The following is a 22687-nucleotide window of genomic DNA, read 5'->3' on the forward strand; positions in this document are numbered from 1 at the left end:
TAAACATTTGATCCCCTTTTTCTTTTGGACCAAAAAATTCAAAGCAAATTTTCCCACTCATTATTTGTCCATAGAATTTTTCTTTTTGTATTTTGATGCAGAAACTTTTTGGTGTCCAGATCACATTTATAAATGATATTACTATTTCACATGTTATATTAAATAAATAAATTTTTAATGAGTATACAAACAATTATATTTCATAATTTAAACTTTGTAAGTGATTTCTACATACCTAACACCTTTTAATATTTGACAATCGTGTGTATGTTTTTTCTTAAATTGACTAAATCAAGTAAAAATTTTACTAATTCCATAGATTTTTCCGTTATGGTTCTTATATTCCATATTACTAAACACATTTTACTCTCTTTGAATCCTACCTTCATGTCCTAACTTCTTTGATCTCAGTCATCCACTAAAATCAAAGTACTTTTTTTGCGTGCCTTAGGAAAAGTTGATTTCACTCGTCTAGCAAAATCAAAGTACTTTTTCAGCGCAATTTTGTTTAAGATTCATATTATAGGGAATCGACATGAATAACAAAGTGTCGGTTGTTGACTACTTAATGCACTCCCCCATCTTTTTTATTCAGGTTTAGAATCAACAGCATAAAGTAAACTTATACATGCAGAATTAAATTAAGTGAAAAATAAGAAACAAAAATAAGCATGAATGCATCGGATAACCTAATTGTGTGAAATAATCACTAGTCTTTAAACTTTTTGATTAGTAGTGTAGCTAATGAATAGCCACGGCTGAACGCAGAAGATGAGAGGCAGATTACATCACCTATATATTGCATGAAAATTGAAACCCTAGCAAGACGAGGTTCCTTAAGAAAGTACCCAAGCCATTAATGGCAGCAAGCAGTGAGGGAAAGTTTCGGGATGGCCACATGTCTAGTCTGCACTGCGCACTGCACTGCACCAGTCCATCGAACAAGAACAGTAATAACAAGAGCTGAGACGTGCACGTTTTGAGAGAGCTGATTAGAAGAGGAAACAAGAAGGATTTATTGCTAGATTTTGGGAAAATTTTAAGGGTTGGGATTGATGGAAAAAAGAAAAGCTTTCTTTTTGGTGTGCGTGAAGGAATTCCAAAAACGGAAGATTGAGAAAGATTTCTGAAGTGACTTTGCGTGAGAAAAGCAGGTGAGAAAACTCAATATGGCTATGCAATTCGGCATCACTTTTAGGGTTTAAAGCAGAGCGACTGGCAGTGCTTTTGCCAAAAGCTGCTCTTTTCCCCAACTGTTGAGGTGAGTTCTTACGTATCTGTGACTGTGAGACAACCGCAGATTTTATTGATTCCCTGCTCGAGTGGTTCTGGTTCTGGACGATGACTGATGATAGGTTTTGATTTCTCACTGTGTGTTTTCGTTGACGTGTTATTAGATCGTATGTGGATGTTTAATTTCGTATTATTGATGAGAGAAGATTAAACTATTTCTTTTTGGGTTTGGCTGCGTATGGTTCACGGGATTAATACTTTTTTTCTTTCTTTTTTCCAAAGACTTTATTTTTGAGAACCACAATTGTGATAGATGAATTCAAGTCCAAACAAATTACAAAACCATACATACAAAAAATAAGACATAAAATATAAGATAGACCCAAACAAAGAAGAGTTACAACCCAAAATATAAAAGGAGGCACACACAACCTTAGGCCCGTAGACAATAATAAAAAAAGTAACAACATACACCCTAATCTCCAGCTGCCAAACACAGTCACCGTCGCCACTTCCTCTGCGAAGGAAGACATCGTTCCAAAATGAAAAGAGCACCCAAATGAAAAACTAGATCTGAAAGTGTTGCGCATAATCAATCTACAAATAACCAAAGCCTCCACAACCACACTTGCGAGAAAGGTCACAAAACGTAATAGGAGGAGGAAAGATGAGGGGAAGCAAGGGAGAGGTAAGAGAGTCTCACTGGAATATACATTGTGTTTAAGTTTTACTATCTAAGCTTAGTTCATTTTTTTCTTCTTCATAATTTAGACGAATTTATTTTCTTTTTGTTTGTTATAATAAAAACGAATAATTGAATTTTTCGATTCATGCTTCTTGTTGGTTTACTATTACTAAAATCATTTTAATTCCTGACTTTATATATGTTTACGAACATGGAAGAAACGAAACGAAGAAATATGTGTCCATGTAATTCCATGTCTGAAGTATCAAGAACCAAAATAAAACTCCACGAGCCCTCACTTGCGGGCTTCTGCCCTTCAACAAGTGTTTGCAAGAGTTATGAAGGCCAACCAACCCAACCCAACCCAAGAGCTGGCCTGGGCCGAAGATCATGAACAATATTTCAAGCCCCTCAAGAGCCTGTCAGCATGTGAACCTATCCAATATTCAATTGTGACCAATTTCGGGTTAACTTGTATACATTGGACTTTACTGAGACTCTTCTGATCGTATTGGGACATTGTTGTTTTTCATTCGGATAGAAAATTCAATCCTCGAACGCAACCTGATATAAAACAACCTGGTAGTGCTAGAAAGATAAAAAATTTTGATAAAATTTTGTAAACTAAATGACATAGCATTACCCTTGCGTTGCATGTATACTTCATTTTCACAATAAATTTGAAGCGGAGCAAGAATTGATGCAACTAATTATTAATTCAAGTGACATATTGAGCATTCTTGCATTTGTAACAGTTAAAAAAAGAGAAAATGTGGTGTTTAATTAACTTTTTTTATTCATAAAGATTAAAGGCTAATGAGATTCTATTCTTTTGTTTTAGAGTTTAAATCCTCTGCACTCGGTTTCTATTGGCTTCTCTATAACCTCTATCATCGATTAACGTGTGTTGATAAATTTTATGCTCCTTAATTTTGTTGTCATAAGTTTAATAAGTGTAATCAATTATAAAGGTCATAGAGAAGTCACACATAAAATTGGTGCATGAGATTTAATCTTTTCGTTTTTATAGAAGCTAATCCTACTACTCCCAGACATGGAATCAACGTCCAAGAAAAAGACACGTGTTAAAAAAAAGGAAAATGTGGTGTTTAATTAACTTTATATTCATGGAGATTAAAGGCTAATGAGATTCTATTCTTTCGTTTTAGAGTTTAAATCTTCTGCAGTCTGTTTCTATTGGCTTCTCTATAGCCTCTGTCATTGATTGACGTATGTTGATAAATTTAATCCTCCTTAAGTTTGTTGTCATAAATTTAGTAAGTGTAATCAATTATAGATGTCATAAAGAAGTCATACACAAAACGGGTGTAGAAGATTTAATCTTTTTGTTTTTATAGAAGCTAATCCTACTACTCCCAAACATGGAATCAACGTCCAAGAAAAAGACACGTGTTAAAAAGGGGAAAATCTGGTGTTTAATTAACTTTTTATTCATAGAGAAAGTGTGACATCCCACATCGCCCAGGGGAGTGATCCTTATATGTATATTCCCATCCCTACCTAGCACGAGGCCTTTTGGAAGCTCACTGGCTTCAGGTTCCATGGGAACTCTGAAGTTAAGCGAGTAGCGCATGAGAGCACTCCCAGGATGGGTGACCCATTGGGAAGTTCTCGTGTGAGTTCCCAAAAACAAAACCGTGAGGGCGTGGTCGGGGCCCAAAGCGGACAATATCGTGCTACGGTGGTGGAGCGGGCCCAGGAAGTGGTCCCCCCCCAGGCCGGGATGTGACAATTTGGTATCAGAGCCTAACCCTGGTCGTGGTGTGCCGACAAGGACGTTGGGCCCCTAAGGGGGGTGGATTGTGACATCCCACATCGCCCAGGAGAGTGATCCTTATATGTATATTCTCATCCCTACCTAGCACGAGGCCTTTTGGGAGCTCACTGGCTTCGGGTTCCATGGGAACTCTAAAGTTAAGCGAGTAGCGCACGAGAGCACTTGCAGAATGAGTGACCCATTGGGAAGTTCTCATGTGAGTTCCCAAAAACAAAACCGTGAGGGCGTGATCGGGACCCAAAGCGGACAATATCGTGCTACAGTGGTGGAGCGGGCCCGGGAAGTGGTCCCCCTAGGCCGGGATGTGACAGAAAGGCTAATGAGATTATATTCTTTCATTTTAGAGTTTAAATCTTTTGCACTCGGTTTCTATTGGTTTCTCTATAGATTCTATAATTGATTGACGTGTGTTGGTAAATTTAATCCCCCTTAAGTTTGTTGTCATAAATTTAATGAGTGTAATCAATTATAGATGTCATAAAGAAGTCACATACAAAACAAGTCAGAAGATTTAATCTTTTCGTTTTTATAGAAGCCAATCCTACAACTCCCAGAAATGGAATCAACGTCCAAGAAAAAGCCACGTGGACATAATTCACCAGAAAAGTGAAGCTCCCCAAAAGATGTGAAACGTGTCAAATGCCGAGGACAGAAAGACTCAGATTTGCCCTAATTTGTGCTGATGATTGGAGAAATTGCGAGTGAGCATGACAGCAGTCAATTGCAAGAATAAAATGAGTAAAAATGAAAGCGTCTTGAGGTTTTGTAGTCGAATGAGGTGTCAAGTTTGGAGTGGTTGATTCCCATTCATGCATCGTAGACCATCGGACAAGTGGTTGCCATCTTCCAAATTCCATCGGTTTTTGTCTTTTGAGACCTTTGCCATTACAATATATAAAGTTGTGCTTAAAGAAGGGACTGGCATTTTGCAGGTAATGTTTAGTGTCGAAGTCACACCATCAAGTGATATTACAAATTTATTTAAGTTATAACATGCGTATAAACTGAACTTGAGGACCATGACAGATAATAATACTATTCATTAATACTATATATATATGAAGTTGTAACACCATATGAATATATGATCCGTAAGAGAGGTTCTCTAATATAAGAAAGTTTTAGTCTCAATAACGTCACTGTCCAATAACACAAAATGCACTACATGTCCAATGAACGATGTGACACGTGTGGTATTGATGAAAGGAGAGAATTTCTTAGTCGACAGCCAGAGCTGTAGTATTTGGAAAGGGAGAGATAAGAGTGCAGCTGCATCGTTGAACACCCATACCGTTGGTTGCCAGAGATTCTAAATTGTAAAACTTTTTCCAGGCTTGTTGATAAGAGATTGGAAAGAAAGGATGTGCATACAGAGAATTATCAAGCACCTGTAAAAGATGAATTCCCATTTTCTCAAGATATGTTTTTTAAGTAGAAAAAGGTTATATTCTTCGTTCTACATTAGATAGGGAGAGACACCAATATATGTAACTTTATGCTTTCAGAGGGATCTCTTTGCTCAAACTCAACAAAGTACTCATCCTTCTAATGGCTTCTTACCATATCTATCAAAAGATAGCTCGAATTTGAAAGCTTATTTCACATGTCCTTTCCCCGAATAGAAATTTTAAGACCACATCGGGAATCAAACTCGGAACATCAGATGCCTGAATAAATGCTTTTAATCAATTAATCTATAAACTTCTTGCTCCAGAACAGTAATTAATTAAGGAATATTAACTAATTTTAGTTAATTTATGCTTCCTGCTGGGCTGTTCTTGTGCCTATAAAAGCCAACGTAGTCTCGCTTCCAATGCATTGCATCAACTTTCTAGCAGAAATTAAGATAACACATCTTCTGTACTCTTTTCACTCCGTTTCTCTTTGTATACATGTCGAGGACGATGGAGCCATTGACTGTAGGAAGAGTGATAGGAGAAGTTGTCGACATCTTCACCCCAAGTGTGAAACTGAATGTAGTTTACAATCCAAACAAGCAAGTTGCTAATGGACATGAGCTCATGCCTTCTGTCATTGCTGCAAAACCTCGCGTCGACATCGGCGGTGACGATATGAGGACTGCTTATACCTTAGTAAGTTAATTTCACCAATAATTTGTGATTGCTTATTTGCTGCGGCAACATAATATGATACATTGATGGTACTAGTGTGATATAACTAACCTTTTTTTTTTTTTTTCGGATCATAACTTCTGATGAAGCTAATGACAGACCCAGATTATCCAGGCCCCAGCGATCCATACCTGAAAGAGCATCTCCACTGGTTTGTATATTTTGCTTGTCATATAAGCTCACATACTACAGTTTTACATATATATTGTACCTTAATTATTTAACTTTCACAAAACTATATATTTCAGGATGGTCACAGACATTCCTGGGACCACTGATGTCTCATTTGGTAAGTAACTAAGTCATTCCCGACATGAATAATACATTCATATATATATATATATATATATATATATATATATATAGGGTTTAGGGCTAAATGAAGATTTGTTCTTAGCTAAATATAGTATTTTGGGTTTTATATAATTAACAGGAAAAGAAACTGTGGAGTATGAAACTCCAAAGCCGGTCGTAGGCATTCACAGGTACGTGTTCTTGCTATTCAAGCAGAGAGGAAGACAAACAGTGAGAGCTCCAGCTTCCAGGGACAATTTCAACACCAGAAAATTCTCGCAGGAGAACGATCTTGGGCTGCCTGTGGCTGCCGTCTATTTCAATGCACAACGAGAAACTGCTGCTAGAAGAAGATGATGATTAATTACTACTGCATATAAATAAGATTAAAAATGTCATAAGAAGATTGGAGACTTGTATCTCCTGCTGTGCTGGTCTTCCCTACAGCGTGCAGGGAGGGCATGCATATGATGGTACGTATTAGGGTTTGTTATTTTGTACGCACATAGGTAACAACTTACTAGGTTGTACCAGGTTTCTGGGACAGTAGTAGGTCCCATATGTCGCTTTTTGGTTATCTGTTGATTGTTGATTGGTGATACGGCTCATGTAGCTAGGCATCATAGCTACGTGTCACCGTGCTATTGGGACGTGGTATGCATATAGGTAATTGGTCCCGACTGCTAATGTAATGTGATACTCATAGTATAATTCTTCTAGCGTTACTCAAAACCCTTTCATCAAGCAAAAGAGCATGCTGATTTGAAAATAACCAAGTTCGTTAGAATGATGTGTTTGAATTATGCAGATCAAAATTGACTTTCTTTACTTAGAGAAAGCTAGTACAATGTAAGAACAAATCAAAGAGAAAGTCCAAAACAGGCAAGCAAAACACCAATCCACATAAATAAAAAAATTACATTAAAAAAGGCCCAAAACAGCTCATAGCAACACAAAGAACGAAAAAAACGGAGATTTGAAAAATTAAAGCAACCACCTCTATCAAGTTAGCAGCTCCATCGTCACAAAGTTGCCACCGCCTAGAATAAGGACCCAACAAACCAAACGAATAGACAGAAAATGAGGATAGACAAGCGCCCACGCTATGAACACTCCCATAGTCCGACCGAATAGTGCAAGTTGCACTTTTAAAGCTATCAACTACCGAAGTGTGTCACCGGAAGAGATCCTTGAGTAGACACCCAATGAGCTGAGAAGCAGGGTAAATAGTTGAAGAATTCACGGTGACAAACGATTTAGAGATGAAAAATGCATAAAGAGTTGTTTGGTGCACAATCTCTCTCAAAGAAGGGAATTGGTTCAAAATTTGGAGGAGTTTTACGATTTAGGTGCACAACCTATTTAGGTTTAAATTTGAAATCAAGGTTTCGAAAAACATCCTAATGAGTCGGTCCAAAACCAAGTTAAATAAAAAGGAAAGATGTAGCGAAATGATCTTTTTTCTTCTTTTCTTTGTTCACGTTCAATTACAATCAATGTTATTCCAAACATACAAACTTTACAGCCGCCGTAAATACCACATGAGAACATTACACTGTGCTGCCAACACCCAAATCCACCATGTAGCTCGCCGAACAAAAACCGGAGGCAAACACGGGTTTGCATAATTTCATAAACTTCACGGCCAGAAGGGATCAAACAAACCGCGTTCGACGATGCTGATGTGAAATCAAAAATTCCTTTTGACTGAGACACGTGAGAAGGCACACCATCGTGATCAAACTCGTTAAGCATTTATTTCAGCATTGCACTGATGCTCCCTGCTGCAGCTCCTTCTGCTCCAAAACATGTTTGAACATGTTGTTTTTCCAAGTCTCGGCCCTTCCATCTTTTCCTGGTCTGCTGATGTTGCTTGGGGCCGCCTGGGCAATTCATCTTGGGTTTCTGCCTCCCGGGTTTCAAATGAGGGGCATGGTCCATCATTGCACGTGCACAAAGGAATGGTGACAGAAGGAAATGGACTGCATGTGACTGGACAGAGCATATCCGAAGAAACTGAAGCCACACGGTTCTTTCGGATCTCTGGTGCACAAGCTGGAGAAAGACGCTCTGGGTCACGAGGGTGAAGTATACAAGGGGTACAAAGGCCAAGTGACATCTGTAATCTATTTTCCTTTGCTGGGGAGCCAGGCAATTTGACAAAGGAGATGATTCCGTGCCTACAAAGCGGGCATGGAATGGACCCAGGTGGGCCCACCGTTTCCGAAGGTATGTTGCTCGTTGAGCAAAGATAGAGTGCGCATCTTACACAAAGCTCATGCTTACAGCCTGAAGGTACAAGTAAACAAAGGATGAGTATATCTTGTACATAAAAAAACTGAATTTCTATAATCTAGACACTTAATATGACACTTATTCAGCTATACTATGGGAAAGGGTAGTTTGTAAAGTATCAGGAAAACATAAGACATGAAAAATAACCACTACGGGACAAACCTTCTGCAGCTACCGAACATGGTCTTTCCAGACAGACAGCACAAGTATCTGTGTCGTCGGTTGATGTTGTAACGGACTTAAATCCACATTCCCTGCAGTAAATTCCAAAGAACTTGAGTCTATGTGGTGGCACTAATACACATGGTAAAACTTTCTTAACTAAGGATTCGAATTTGTCTATGAGTATGTGGCATCCTTTAGGTGAAACTCTCGACACCAAGCACAAGATATCCAGAAACTTGACATGTGTTAGCATCTATAGATGTACTTGGTTGAAGAGTTACCTCGCTATATTCAGTATGCTCATGAGAGGCAAGGATAGGTAATTAGATAGGGGGAACGCGGGTATTGTCGAGTCAGAATTGGGTGCTAGAAGTGGTTCAAGCCAGTGGCGCCCCCACATTCGGGCAACATCAACTGGAAGCCACCTGAAAGAATATGCTTCACATTAATCATTTCAATAGTAACTGAACATTATTGTGAAAACCAAAAGACCCATACCCAGTGCAGTTTAAAGTCGTCTTGCTGGCACCTCTTGCAAGGAGGATCTGAAAAAATACGGACACCATCAGTTTAAATCCCAAGAGAGAAACTAATTTACACACGCCGTCAAAACAAAAAAGTTCTTGCCTGACAGCACTTTAAGTTACCCCCACAAGCAGCATAATGCAGTGGAGAACTTCCAGCTCCTACAAAGAATAAACTTCCACTTCAGTTTGAAGCAGGATGGGAAAGCAATATTCCTTTGGTTAATGTACTGGTTACTAAACAAAAAGCAAACCTATCAAATCCATAGAAGTCCCGTAATGAAACGTCACAGCAGACACATTTGCTTGAAGATCAAGTAGGAGCTGTACGCAATCAAAATATCCATTCAATGCAGCCATATGGAGAGCAGTGATACCACAATCCGCTACCTTATTTACAAGTTTGGATAGAGCACTGCACTGGAATAGAATGGATAAATACCAAGAAATATATGTGTAGATCAAATGATTCTGTACAATCTAAAGTCACCCGGTAAGCATAACCTATCCGATAACGGTTTGTTTGAAACCTAAACAAATATAAATATCCAGGCGATATAACTCCAGCAAGAATTTGGATGGGCTAAACAGAGTTTGCATCTATTAACATAGTGCACGGAAAACTTCATGCAGAAAAAGAATTTAGTAACTTAGCTGCTTTGAATCCGTAGAAATGGAAAGCAATCCCATATCATTACTCTTTTCCATTATTGCTCCAATCATGAAAGAATTTACATTCATAATAGATCTTCTTGACAAAGAAAACAGAAGCTACCACATACCTTTGCTCATTTTTGTTCACGGCATTTGCACTATCACCTCTGTCGCTATCTGTCTGAGTGGTCAGAGATTCATAAGGAGCACTTGGAACAAAGTCAGCCACGACTAGTCTTATACATCTTACATGCCCATTTACAGCAGCAAAATGAAGAGCAGTCCTGCCCGTAAGATAGTCTGCTCTTGCAACCTAGTACAAAGGAAAATACTATGATTAAATATTGGATCGCGAATCAAATTTTTTTTCCGAAGCATAACTGATATATCTAGCTTCACTATGAAAGATTAATTACTCAAATATTAGAATCCAGTTAAATAGCAACCAAAAAAAAAAAAGAGACAATCAAAACTTACATTGCATCTGAAGAGCATGAGGGTCTGTACAACTTCCCAGTGTCCATATCGGCACGCTTGCATCAATGCTGTCTTTAAACACAGAAATCAAATAACTTAATCAACATTCGTATCAAACTCGGTATGAAAATTCCGTTGCACATAAAGGAAAATATCCCAGCAGCGTTTAGAATGAAATCTGTCGCCTTAACAAACTTAGGCATGAAATTAGTTCAATCCCCCATGAGCTTCAATTTTTTCGATAAGATGGTTCGATTTATGCGAAAAAGAAACCAATCACCAACCTTTCTAACCAGATCTATACCCAAATGCCAAATTTACTCTAATGGGGATCCAAAAACACAAATTTAATTACTGTCTGACAAACAATCAAAATTTAAATGAGAAAAAACACCAACTTTCGTACCTGCCCGCAGTAATTCCTGGAATTGGCATCAGCTCCATTCTCCAGCAGCAAAGAAACAATCTGAATCAAACCCAGAAAAGAAAACCCAAATCAGAAATCGGATAACCAATAAAAAAAAAAAAACAACCCAGGAATGGAAAGAGGAAGAGAAGACGGAAAAAGCACCTCGTTGTGGCCTTTAGCGGCGGCGAAATGGAGAGGGGAGTTGAGGCCGCCGAAGGTGGAGTATTTGGCAAGGCAAGGATTGCAATCCAAGAGCATCTTGGCCTCGACTACATCGCCGTCTCTCGCCGCCGAAACCAGCCGTTCGCCGGAGGCAGAGCACCCGAATGAATTGCCCATTTCTTTCCTCTCTCAACCTCCGCCTCTATCTCTCTATACCTATAAATACGAAAGCGTGTGGAATTTGGAAAATAAATTGAAAAAGAAAAGGATAATTTAGGTCAACCGTCGTGGAAGAACGACAAATGGGATGGAAAAATGGAGGATTTTTGGACTTGGGGGTTTGACTTTGTTGGGGAGTAGTGTGCTGGTTTTGACAGACAATCAATGGAGATGAGAAGGAATGGCGAAGCTGTGGTGGTGGGCCTTGGCCCTTGGGCCTACTCAAAAATATGAAATGTGATTTTATCTAATAATTTTCTTTTTAATCTGTTAATCATCGACAATTGTCGTTCACGAGATGTAGATCGATAATTTCTTCATATAGAGTGGAGATTTAGATTGATTTTTGTCAGCATCAATGATACGTTTACTCACTTGAAATATAGATCGATTATTATCAACATCATTGACACGTTTACTCACTTGAATTCACTCATAAATTGAGAAGGTCGTGAAATAATTTGGTCAATTGATTTTTTCGGTTTTAAGGTAAATTAAGCGTTGAAAGGAAAAAAAAATGTATCAAATAAATTTTAAGGAACATGTTTATAGAGAAGTTAGTTTTCATGCACATGCTATTTTTTGTAGATGCTATTTCTTCTACTGGTTACAATGTTGACAATATTTGTATTTGGGGTAGGACGCATGAGGCATGCCAAGCATTTGTTTTTTACTATTTCGGTTCTGGGTGTTCTCGGAGATGCTCCCCTTTTTCTTTTTCTTTTTTTTTAAGTTTTTTTCTTTCCAAATGTTTTCGTATAAAAGTCATAAATTAGAATAATAAATAAATAAAATACAATATATGACTCGTTTACTTATTAATAATGAGTGTAAAAAAGAAAGCGAATGGTTCTCTACAAATTTCTCAATTAAATTTTTGGAAATTCTTGATTGTGAAGAATGAAAATTGATTCGAACTCCGTTCGTAACTAATCTTACATTTAATCTAACAAAATTTATCGTCGGATAAAAACAAAAAACAAAATAAGTGGCAAAAGTGATCAGGTGGTCCGCAGGTCACGATTATCATGCGTGCAGAACTCGACCAAAAAGAGAAAGTGAATGCACATCATGCCAACTGGATGATTTTTGCAGAAAACGGACACGTGGGACACACTCACTACAACGACTGCCGGTTAGTAAAAATCGATCGGGTGAGATCGGACGGTTGAGGGACGAGGGCATTCATAACCAAGGGAGTGGGGATCGCTTTCACGTGAGAAAGGTGTGAGTGTAAGACTCAAGATTTTTCTCATCAGTTAACGTCGACGCGTACGCAAGGAATTAGGTGAAAGTTTGGTCTGGATGTGGGCCCGTTGCGCTTGTGAGCTTCTCCCTCTACCAGAGAACTTGCAAGATACGAGTACATTGTAACGTCTTGTACTGTTATAATGCTAAATGTTATTGTTTTTCAACATATCGTTATATTTTTGGCACTGAACATCTTGATGACGGTAAACCCGTCTCATAGAAGTTTCTCTCATGGGCCATAGATTGAAGAGGATTGCTCTACAAACACAATTTTCTTGGCAAAGTGTCTTTACAATATTTGTGGTTGAAAAACTAGGTTATATTTCACTTTCAACAAAATATTGTGTATTGTTTACATTAAGTTGAACATATACAAATTTTGATTACCAAACTCGACGACGAGGACGACAACGACGACACCGACGCTTACGCTTAGCCTAACACGGTTTTGAAAAACAATTCTGTTTTCTTGCCCTACGTAACACAATACAAAAATGTGCAAAATTGATCAATGTCGTCGTCGTCGTCTTTGTTTTTATTTATGTACCTGTTTATTGTAGTCGAATGTTTACCTACAACTACAAGTGGCAATATAAATTGGGTTGGTCCAAATTCAAGACAAATAAATTCCAACCAAATGGGCTTTTCTGGTGGATCCAATTGGACCAATTGGCCATGAGACCATCAATGGGTTCTTGTTTGACATTTAAACTACAACAATCTATGACGTGGCATTCGAACTAGGATGCAAGGGGACATGCTTACTGATATCGCTATGGCCAATTGGCTTAACTCATGCATGGAGACAATCGATGTTTCTGTTCACCTAACACACTCATTCACCCAAAATTTCGGATTATCAGTAAAAATCTTACAAAATACAACATTGCAGTGGTGATGGTGTTGGTTGATTTCGGAAACCTGCCAGGACATTCTCCCAAACCAAAACTTTTCCACTTATTCGTGCTTAAGTTCAATGTCTTCAAATGGTTCAAAAATGGTTTCTTTCGAATTCACAAGGTAAAGAGGCAATGGTAGTGAAAAGATAGCTACAATCGAAGTTTAACTCACCTCAAAAGCTTAAATTTCGGTATCTCGTCAAGTTCTGCAGAAGCCTAAAGGGCTACTGACATCAGAACTTTGCCCTCCAATATCATAGGATCCAGTTCCATATGAGGTGCTGTCTGCGAATAAGCAATTCGGCCAACCGCAGTGTCTCACAGACGCTTAGGTTAGATGATGCAGTTGTGGATTGCCCTCCTTCGTGCTGAAACTTCCACGATTGTGATGATTCAAGCAGCAAATATGAGTTCTATCTCGGTCACTCGGCTTCATGGAAATCCTTTTTGTCCATAGTTTCACCACAATGGATCATTGTCATCAATCAGAGTCATAATCACTACCATTATCTGATTTTGTACCACCCACCACATCCCTCTCCCGCCTAACATCATCCCCACCTCCTAAATCCTCAAAAGCATTCACAATGCGTTCTCTTCCAATGTGCCCCATCTCATCATCTTCCCAATCTCTGCGGTAACTAACCAATTCGCTATCCATTCTCGCCTTCCTAGGGCTAATCAAAACCAACTCAGCCAATTTCCTTCTCGCCAAATACAAATCATTTGGCTCTATCAACTCCCCCTTCTTATAAGCCTCCCTGAGAAACACCGTGTGAAGCTTCCCATGATTCCCTCTAGTTGAAATATAGAAAATCCCCTGATGCTGAAGCAGAAACTCTTTCAACTTATTAGGCAAATTCATCGCCATTCTAAAATGAGCAATCCTCTCCAATGTGATCTTCTTCTCCACCGTCAACGACAGCAATTCATGAATCACAGCAACTGCTCTCTTCTCCATCCGCTTCTGCGCCTCAATCGACCTCAAGTCATAACCGGAAATATCCTCGTACGGAGACCAATAGGGAAGTCTCTGCCATTTCCACACGGCAATCCGATAGTACTTCCCAATCTTAAAACCGGGTGGAAAATTCACAATAAACGAAAACCTTATATCCTCGGCATCAATCCCTCTCCCCCTATACTCAATCTCCCTAAGTTTCTCAATTGCACAAACAGATAAGCTACAATCTTTCTCAACAACCTCAATGTACTTGTTCCTAGTTTCCTCAGCATCAAACAATCTAAAGTATTCAGGGTGTTTGAGAATTACCGAGTACTCGAAATCATCCGGCAGCCCAAACTCCGCCCTCGCAATCCGAACATGCTCGAGGCGGAGCCGCCCGGTGTTGGACATCATCAGGAGCTTTCTCAGGCGGGTGACGGCGTCAGGAGTTTGTGCCACCAGTGCCTGCTTCTCCTGCTCAATCTGGAGGTGGGCTTTTCGGGTCAACCGGCAGTAGAGGATCCGCTGAACCGGGTGCTCGTAAATCTCGAAGACGTGGGGGAATTTGAGCACAAAAACGCCGGCCTCGTGCTGCTTGAAGCCGAAGCGGCGGGCGAGGAGGTCGAGGCGGGAGACTTGGATGATTTGGTTGGGCTGCGACAGGATGAGGTCCTGAAATTTGAGGACTTTTCGGGTTTTCTTTTCGATTTCCATGTAGTTGTCGTAGCCGTGGTCGCGGATTCTGGCTTGTTTTCTGGGGATGGAGGTCGACTGCGATTTGGGTCGTGTCGGGGTGAGATTGCAGAGGAGGAAAGTGATGGGGTTTAGGGTTTTTGACTTTGGGTTCAAGAAATTGGATGAGTAGGTTAAGAAAATGCGCATTTTGGGTGGTTGGGGGTTTAGGGTTTTGCGCAGGGTTTTTGGGGATGACGATGCTGCGAAGGTAGGAGACGACAGGCGAGGGAAAATGGGAAATTAGTGGGCCTATTGGGGGTGTAAATGGAAGGGAGTTTGAAATGTGGTGGGGAAATGATGAATTACTAGAAGTTGTGAGGCGCGAATACGAAACTATGTTAGCATTGGATTTGAAGGACTGCTTTTGAAAATTGGGCTAGAAAATAGTATTTAGGAAATTTGGGCCACAGTTTTATTCTGGACCTTCATTTGTTTGAAAGTCCTCCTAGTTCTCCCATTTAGACTATGAGACTCTGATGTTCCATACAAATAGTGGAATGTTACGTGTTTTAACTTGTTCACGTAACATTGTGCAATAGATTGTGATGTCACGGAGGCATATCAAAGAGTACATTCCTTTTGAAAATGAGTTTTGTTTGTTTTTCCTTTTTTGAGACTTGGCCAACCTCTGAACGAGTTGTACATAAATCACGATTTATTGTCTGTAGTAATTTTATTAGAATTCAACAATTGGCAATTAAGGTAAAAGAGAGACAAAGGGAGACTTTTTTTCTTAAGAGAGGGATCAACTGGTGACTTCACCACGACATTCCATCATTTCGATGGCTGAGAAAACTCATGTAGGCATTTTAGCCTCTCCTTGACCATCATTGTGTAATTCAACAATGCCAGAAATCGAACACACAAAATGCCGTGTGGAATACAAACTTGGAACTCGTCACTAACAACTAGGTTACTTCGTGGTGGTTTAGACAAAAGGAGAGTAGCATTCAACATTAAAATTAACAAGAGAACCAGAGTATTAAAAAAAATAAAAAATAAAAAAAACCTAGAGGAAAAGCAAACCAAGCAAAATTTGTCATCAAAATCCAAAATATAACCATTAGCAGAAACGAAAGGTTCCTTCCAACAATGTCAGTAATATTTCTTTGAAACTCAGACCGAGCTGAGGCTACCTTCAAACCTTCGGGTCCACAGAGTCAATACCCGAACCAACGAACTATCGTTCTTCCAAGTTGAAAACCACACCAAAAACCCAACTAAGCAATTTACCACACAGAAATTCTTTAAAAGCGGTTCGTTCTTGACTCGAAACCCCTGTTCGCAAAACCTTTCAATCTCGACTTCTTTCACTATATATCACATCCATTTCTAATCCTCTTATGTTCTCCCATGTATCATATATTTCTGTTTCCAAAAAGCAAAACGCAAAACGCAAAAACAAAAGCTAAGCAGGTAGGCATGCATGCATGGTCTTCCAAACATTATGCTGCTTGAAGAGATGATTTTATCTTCTGAATGGTGCAAGATATGAGAGTGCTGACTGTCTCAACCGACTCCATGTTGATTTTGGCCGTCGGAAGGCTGCTAACCAGAATTTGGAATGCAACAGTCAGCAAACATCCGTTGCTGCCATCACTGCCATTGCCTTCAGATTTGACCACTTCATAGCCAGGTGGGCCACCGGGAAGGATTGCAAACCCTGATGGCAGAAGAGCTACATAAGCAGAATCTCCACCGCGCATCACGACATTTATTGATTCAGTGTCAACTGGTGCATACACTACAAGTGAGCCCGAAGGGTCAGTCCACGTCTCTTGCAATATCAGCATGTTACTGTCGTTGGCATTTGTCTCCTGAAATCAGGAAAATAACACACGAAATAAGACAACTGATGTATATGGGAGAGAACGAGTAGAAAAGTAAATAGAAGGCACTCACGTTAGCACGAAGAAGAGAAACACCATTGGCACCTCCTTGGCCCTTCGCAATTTGGACAATGCGTTGCATTGGAACGTTGCTGGACAGAATGTCCCATTCCTTCCTAAACTGTTCATCTCGCAAAAACTCAAACACCCTATGCCTTGATACCGGAACCCAAACAGTTGTTGCAACACTCAACACAATCCCTGGTGGCTCGCCGGGGTCATTCATACTCTTCCGGGCCATAACCCTCGTATCTTCACTAACATTTTCAAAGCAAAGTTTGTCCCACTTGCGCACAGACGAGGCAGAAATCCCAGCACAGAAGTTATCCACCATACGCTGTGCAAGCTTTAGCATGCTTTTCTTACCGTTGACACCTATCCCTGTTGAACATACGTATTTGTCAGAATACAGAATATGAGACATCGCATATTTGTTAGAGAAATGTAATCGAAGGCAGTGGGGTGACCTGAGTGATCTTCACTGGAGTTGGCAGACGAAATGAGGAATGCCAGGCTCTCAAATTGCCTTTGCAGAGTGGCAAGCCACCTGTGTGCACCAAAGCCCATACCCGAACGCAGTGATTGCCGGAAGAGGGGGTGGACGACATTCTCATCATATTCAGTGTGTTCTATCCAAGTCACCTACAAAAATAAATTGAAAAACAACTAAGTTTTAACTGCTCCTTGTTTTATGATCAATCAGGCCATGCAGCCACCTCATGAATTTACCAAAGTGACCCTTTTCAGCTTTCACACTTAGCAAAGAAAAAATTGTCACATACTGCCAAGTTCGAATTCAAACATTTTTTCAACAACCAAAAACATTGCCATGTGCATGAATGTGTCTGGGAGTAAGAGAGAGTGAGAGAGAAGGATCGATCGGAGAAAGACAGTAAGGGTCAAGATAATATCACCTAGAGATGAGTTGACATGAAACAAAGAGATGAGTTGACATGAAACAAAAGCGGATTATAAACTAAATGTGCAGTAAACAAGGTTGAGGAAAACATAAAGCGTAAAAGTCAAAACTGCGGCTTGTGGAGAAGCGAACAATATGATAAAATAGTGTACAGAAAATCACATTGCATGGAATTCAAAATATAACAAAATGAAACTGGATCCAGGTCATTCTGTCTTGTGGACGATAAAGAAAACACTGAAGACCGAAAGAGAGATAGGAATAGAAGCATCAAATACTTGGTTTATGTTACTTCCACCTGCACATAAGGATTTATGGATATCTTATATTTTTGACGCGGAAATAGATACAACGGTTCTCTACTATTAAACTGGGAGCATTCTTGATTTTCTCATCTCTTAGATCAGCAGTAAGCTAATTAAATACAGACAATGAGCAACCCTGGCTTCGAAATTCGAAGACTATATATTAAGAAAAAGGAAGAAGCATCTTCTTCAGTAAAATACTACGTGCATTACAATAGGAGCAATCTCATCAAAGAGAAAGCAACTTTGTTGGGTGAAATTGAGAGTGTAAACTCTTGGAAGTTCAAGTCTAGGTCTGGGAATTTAACTGCCCATAATAATTTCACCTTGTTGTGTTCTCAACAAACTCGAATTATGTAACTCAACAACCATATTTAAATCGTAGAAGGAAAATACAGACAGCCAAAGGCCAACTCAATAATCATAAATAACCATAAGATTGCATGGAAAGTTAAATGTAACAAGTAAAGAAGGGCATCGGCTATAATTACCTTGGAGCAATTATTAGGCATATCTTGCACAATGCATCCGGAAGGAAGCCTCCGGCAGTTCCAAAACGGGTTTGTATTGGAACCTTCTTGATTGATGTCAAGAGAAACATCAACTACAGCCCAAACACCCTCTGCATGTTGCTTGCAGAAACGGAGGAACTTCAGTGGACGAACAGGGATCAACGGCGATAGCATTTGAAGCTCAGCGTGCATCTACAGAACAAGATCATAATGAGTTCCAATTTTTCATCAGAAGAAAGAGAAGGCGGATAAGAGAGGAGCAATGAGATGCATACCACTTGAAGAGCACCATTTCTAGTCCCATCCATGCCGTTGGATATCATATTAATGGTGGAGGCTCGAGCAACCAAACACTGAAACATTTCTGCCCATCGATTCTACTCAAAGAAAAAAATGGTTTCAAATAAGTCAGCTTCAAATATTATTTTACTTTTTGGAATATAGTCAAAATTTATCAAGAGACGAAACTTATCATCTTAATCTACGAAGTCCAATGTTCAAATATTAACGACATCAATATTTATCAATCCTCATGCTAACAGTCTAACAGATAAGTCAGGATAAATAATCAAACGCTTCATGAAACAAAGACTAGGATAGCATACCGCATCCATTAATGTCTCAACGAGAGCCAAGCTGTTTAGTATTACGACACAAGTGTCCCTAGTGGCTTCAGTTACAAAGCTGCTAGGTTTCATACCAATGCAAGAAAATGCCCGGTACTCCTCAAGGTTCAATATATCTGTCCCATCTGAACTTTTGATCCACAAGGGGCTATCTACCTGAGCCATCTTCACCAATTCATCCATAGCTGCCAATGCAAGATCTATGTACATAGATCTCTCAAACGGTACTTCATTCCCCATCATGCCTGAACAGGTCTTAACGAGAGGCATCATAGGGGAAGAGCTTGAAATCCCATCTCCTAAATCAAGCCCCAGTGGCAAATCAGCGCCTACAGCATTCATACCACCCATCCCAGTTCTTCCAACACCAAGTTCCAAACCGGAGGAGGCATTGCCCAAGGAGGAGATGGGCCTGCCCAAGAACTTGTTTGCGAGAGTACATATGCGGTTCAGTTCATCCTTCAGTCGAGCATTCTCAATCCTAAGTTGGTGTTCCTCAAACGATATTTGACCAGGAATGGCCGGACCACCACAATTGTTGCAAACCGGGTTTGACATAGCATCCTTTATCACACCATTCTCAGCTCTCAGCTTGTCATTCTCTTGCCTGAGAATTATATTCTCGTGGCGTTCAAGTTGTGTCTGATTCAAAATTACAAATTAACATTTCCATCATTCACAAAATCAAACACCAAATCTAACAAAATACTAAATTAAATTACCAACAAACCACAAAGTAGCCAAGTAATGTGACAATAACCTTCATCTGAGTTCTTCTGTTTTGAAACCAGAACTTGACTTGCTTCGTCTCTAAGCTGAGACGACGGCTGAGCTCCGACCTTTGCTTCTCATCCGGATGAGGACACTCTTTGAAAAAGCTACACAACAACAAACAAACAAAGCAAACCCCTAGTACAAATCAAGTCCACAATCTCAAACAAAACACCAAAACAAAAAAAAAACAAAAAAAAAAAAAAAAAAAAAACTTTTTGACAAAAATTAAGGATTTGTGAGAAGAAAAAAACATACTTTTCAAGTTCTTGGATTTGATTAGGAGTGTGCCTATGGTACTTTTTCTTCCTCGGCCGTTGGTCGCCGCCGCCGCCGCCGCCGTCCTGATCATCCCCAGATGCGCCCTCAAAGTTATCACTCCCCGACCTGCTCTCGTACTCATCATCCCTCAGCCTTCCGATGATCACGGGGTCGAAATTCTCTGCGAAACCAAGTTCCCCGTGACCGTCCATCTTCTGCTGCACAAACCAAACACCAACAGGAACATCATCAACACCATCAACAGACCAGACACAAACAGAAACATCGTCAACAACAACATCAAAAAACCAGAAAACAAAACAAACAATGGGGTTTTGAAGCATGAATCAATGGAAAAGGTGACTGATTTCCAGAGAGAGAAAGCAGCATACAATGGAGAGAGAGAGGGCAGAGGAGGAAATCTGCATTGAATTGGGGATTGGGGAAGAAGGGTGGAAGCGTGGGTGTGCAATGGTGCCACTGGGCATGAAGGAGGGGGCATGTGGAGCAATTTCAGCCACAACTCTTGCCCTCCCACCTCCACTATTTCCACCCCCACTGCTACTGATCAAACCTCCCAAACTCATCAAAATTTGTGAAAAAAAACTGATTGAAAATATCGAAACTTTGAAACCCTTTAAGACTCTATAGCTTTTCCCTGAATTTGTTGACTGTTAGACTCTCTCTCTCTCTCAGCTGGCTGTGCAGGGTTTCATAGCCATGAAAAGTAATCACTATCACTTTCACAAAGGGTACATACTTGTGAGTTTTTTATTCTAAATCCTTGACCTTTAACCCAACAAATTGCCAGACTAAGCCAAAGACGGAAAAAAGTGGGAATTGCATTCCAAGTAGAAACAGAAGAAAAATCTGCTTCCTTTGTCAACCCCCATGCATCACATACACACACATACAATCTCTCTCTCTCTCTCTCTCTAGAATCTGTTTACTGATAAAGGATAGAAAAAGAACAACAGGACAGAAAAGTTAGAAAACCCCTTTATTTTCTGATTCCCAGTTCACACACAACCACAATCTCCTTTCCTCTCCCATCTCTTTCCTTCCCCCAAATACCATGAGAACAAACCCTAATTGTTTGGCAGGATTGGAAAATACCTAACAAAGGAAAAGGTTAACTCCAAAAGGGTCTCTAAAAGCATGGCAGAAGGAAAAGCCGAAAAGGAAAACAAACAAGCACCAAAAGTTGAAAGGGAAGAAAGAAAAAGCTTATCTTATTCACACTATTACCCTTACGACTTTTGGATTACATAATTACCAAATCCAAGCCAAAAAAAAGACTCGGTGGACCTCCCTCCCTCACTCTCTCTCTCTCTCTCTCTCTCTCTCTCTCTACAATCTATAAAGTTGCAGATGTATAGTTGGATGACATGCAAACCAACCCAGTACGGCCAAAAGATTAAACCTTTCAACTTTGCAGCGAGCAAAATACTAAAACCCTCCCTCTGTCTATGTCACACAGCCAACCAAATGTTTTAATGAATTTTTACAACACCCCTCGCACTCTTATGCCATCTGTGGAAGAGAAGACAGGCAAATATTACAACAAAAAAGACAAACAATAAATCATATTTTTCACTTTGTTAGTGAGAAAATCATGTATTTTCTCACAAGGAAAATAGATAATCGACCACAAACAACAAAAACAGAAAAAAATACATATACGTATACATTATATATATATATATATATTATTTTTTTCTTTCTTTCTCTGCAACTGTGATTCTGTGAAGTTTACAAACAAAAATATATATTAAACCAATAAAATAAAACAATTAATGGCAATAAACAAAGGGAGTTGAAGATTTGCTGCTGACTTACAAGTCTCTTTCCTTCTCTCAGACAAGAAAAAATTAAAATCCAAAAGAGTCAATGGACCTTTTTTTGTTAAATTATTTTTGTTTGTCCTTTTTCTTCTCACAACCTCTATGCCTTGATTGAACCAAAATTTCAGACCCCAAATGCCTTAAAGTTTTGCTTCCTTCCTCCTCACCTTCTCCCTCCTCCTCCCTCCCCGCTCATGGACACCAGAGTCTCTCTCTCTCTCTCTCTAAAACTTTCTCTCTCTAGCTCTCAATAAACGCATATTATTATATAGAGGCGAGAAAGAGAGGCAGAAATGGGAAGGGGCGTGGCGGGGGGCCCACAGGTTTCGTGAAATCCGCCCAAATCTGCTTTCACGCGCGTGCGGTGCTCTCGTTTTTGTGCACTTTGCCTCTCGCTGGGTTTTGATTCGGTGTGTACGCTACATCGGTTGTCGGTGCATTGACTCCGTTTTGACCAATGAGGCGGGGGGCTTTTGGAGGGTGTTATGGTCATTTGAGTAAAGAGGGTTACGGATTCCTTGCATCTAAACGCCCACCTAGACTGCAGGGTTTGGTGTACTTTTGTTTCTGTATGACGTCACTGCTTTTTATTACCGGATATAGCTTCTTTATTTTACAGAAATGCCCTTCAACTTTCAAGTATTACGATCTGCATACGATGTCCAAATCCACTCAATTTCTT

The 22687-nt window shown here is 39.7% G+C and overlaps 4 protein-coding genes across 9 annotated transcripts; 1 reads left to right on the plus strand and 3 right to left on the minus strand.

The window, feature by feature from the left end:
* The first annotated feature begins 5608 nt into the window (after window positions 1–5608).
* On the plus strand, window positions 5609–6812 carry LOC137721243 (CEN-like protein 1). Its single transcript, XM_068460345.1, has 4 exons — window positions 5609–5809; window positions 5938–5999; window positions 6097–6137; window positions 6282–6812. The coding sequence occupies exons 1-4, from the start codon at window positions 5609–5611 to the stop codon at window positions 6497–6499; spliced, it is 522 nt and encodes a 173-aa protein (XP_068316446.1). The 3' UTR covers window positions 6500–6812.
* A 774-nt stretch (window positions 6813–7586) lies between these two features.
* Window positions 7587–11184, minus strand: LOC137720504 (E3 ubiquitin-protein ligase XBAT33-like). Of its 2 annotated transcripts, none has more exons than XM_068459580.1 (10): window positions 10829–11184; window positions 10664–10723; window positions 10258–10329; window positions 9909–10093; window positions 9381–9541; window positions 9230–9288; window positions 9101–9147; window positions 8884–9027; window positions 8600–8691; window positions 7587–8431 (listed from the first exon to the last, which is right to left on the minus strand). In XM_068459580.1, exons 1-10 carry the CDS (start codon window positions 11003–11005, stop codon window positions 7890–7892), a joined length of 1539 nt encoding a protein of 512 aa, XP_068315681.1. In that variant the 5' UTR covers window positions 11006–11184; the 3' UTR covers window positions 7587–7889. The 2 variants fall into 2 exon arrangements, with proteins under 2 accessions (XP_068315681.1, XP_068315682.1); XM_068459581.1 differs by having other exon boundaries at window positions 10258–10325; window positions 10829–10900.
* Window positions 11185–13159: 1975 nt separating this feature from the next.
* LOC137721434 (protein ROOT PRIMORDIUM DEFECTIVE 1-like) lies at window positions 13160–15092 on the minus strand. The gene has a single exon (XM_068460529.1). The coding sequence runs from the start codon at window positions 15023–15025 to the stop codon at window positions 13679–13681; it is 1347 nt and encodes a 448-aa protein (XP_068316630.1). The 5' UTR covers window positions 15026–15092; the 3' UTR covers window positions 13160–13678.
* Window positions 15093–15837: 745 nt separating this feature from the next.
* On the minus strand, window positions 15838–22218 carry LOC137720344 (homeobox-leucine zipper protein ANTHOCYANINLESS 2-like). 5 transcript variants are annotated; one of them, XM_068459400.1, is made up of 9 exons: window positions 20554–20910; window positions 20159–20376; window positions 19890–20007; window positions 19109–19771; window positions 18779–18880; window positions 18483–18695; window positions 17235–17409; window positions 16781–17148; window positions 15838–16695 (listed from the first exon to the last, which is right to left on the minus strand). In XM_068459400.1, exons 1-9 carry the CDS (start codon window positions 20746–20748, stop codon window positions 16324–16326), a joined length of 2424 nt encoding a protein of 807 aa, XP_068315501.1. In that variant the 5' UTR covers window positions 20749–20910; the 3' UTR covers window positions 15838–16323. The 5 variants fall into 5 exon arrangements, with proteins under 5 accessions (XP_068315501.1, XP_068315502.1, XP_068315504.1 ...); XM_068459401.1 differs by lacking the exon at window positions 20554–20910 and adding an exon at window positions 22001–22218 and having other exon boundaries at window positions 15839–16695; window positions 20159–20379; XM_068459403.1 differs by lacking the exon at window positions 20554–20910 and adding an exon at window positions 21278–21413 and having other exon boundaries at window positions 15839–16695; window positions 20159–20379.
* Window positions 22219–22687: the final 469 nt, after the last annotated feature.

The sequence above is a fragment of the Pyrus communis genome, chromosome 16, assembly GCF_963583255.1.
Source record: "Pyrus communis chromosome 16, drPyrComm1.1, whole genome shotgun sequence".
NCBI classification, from domain to species: domain Eukaryota; kingdom Viridiplantae; phylum Streptophyta; class Magnoliopsida; order Rosales; family Rosaceae; genus Pyrus; species Pyrus communis.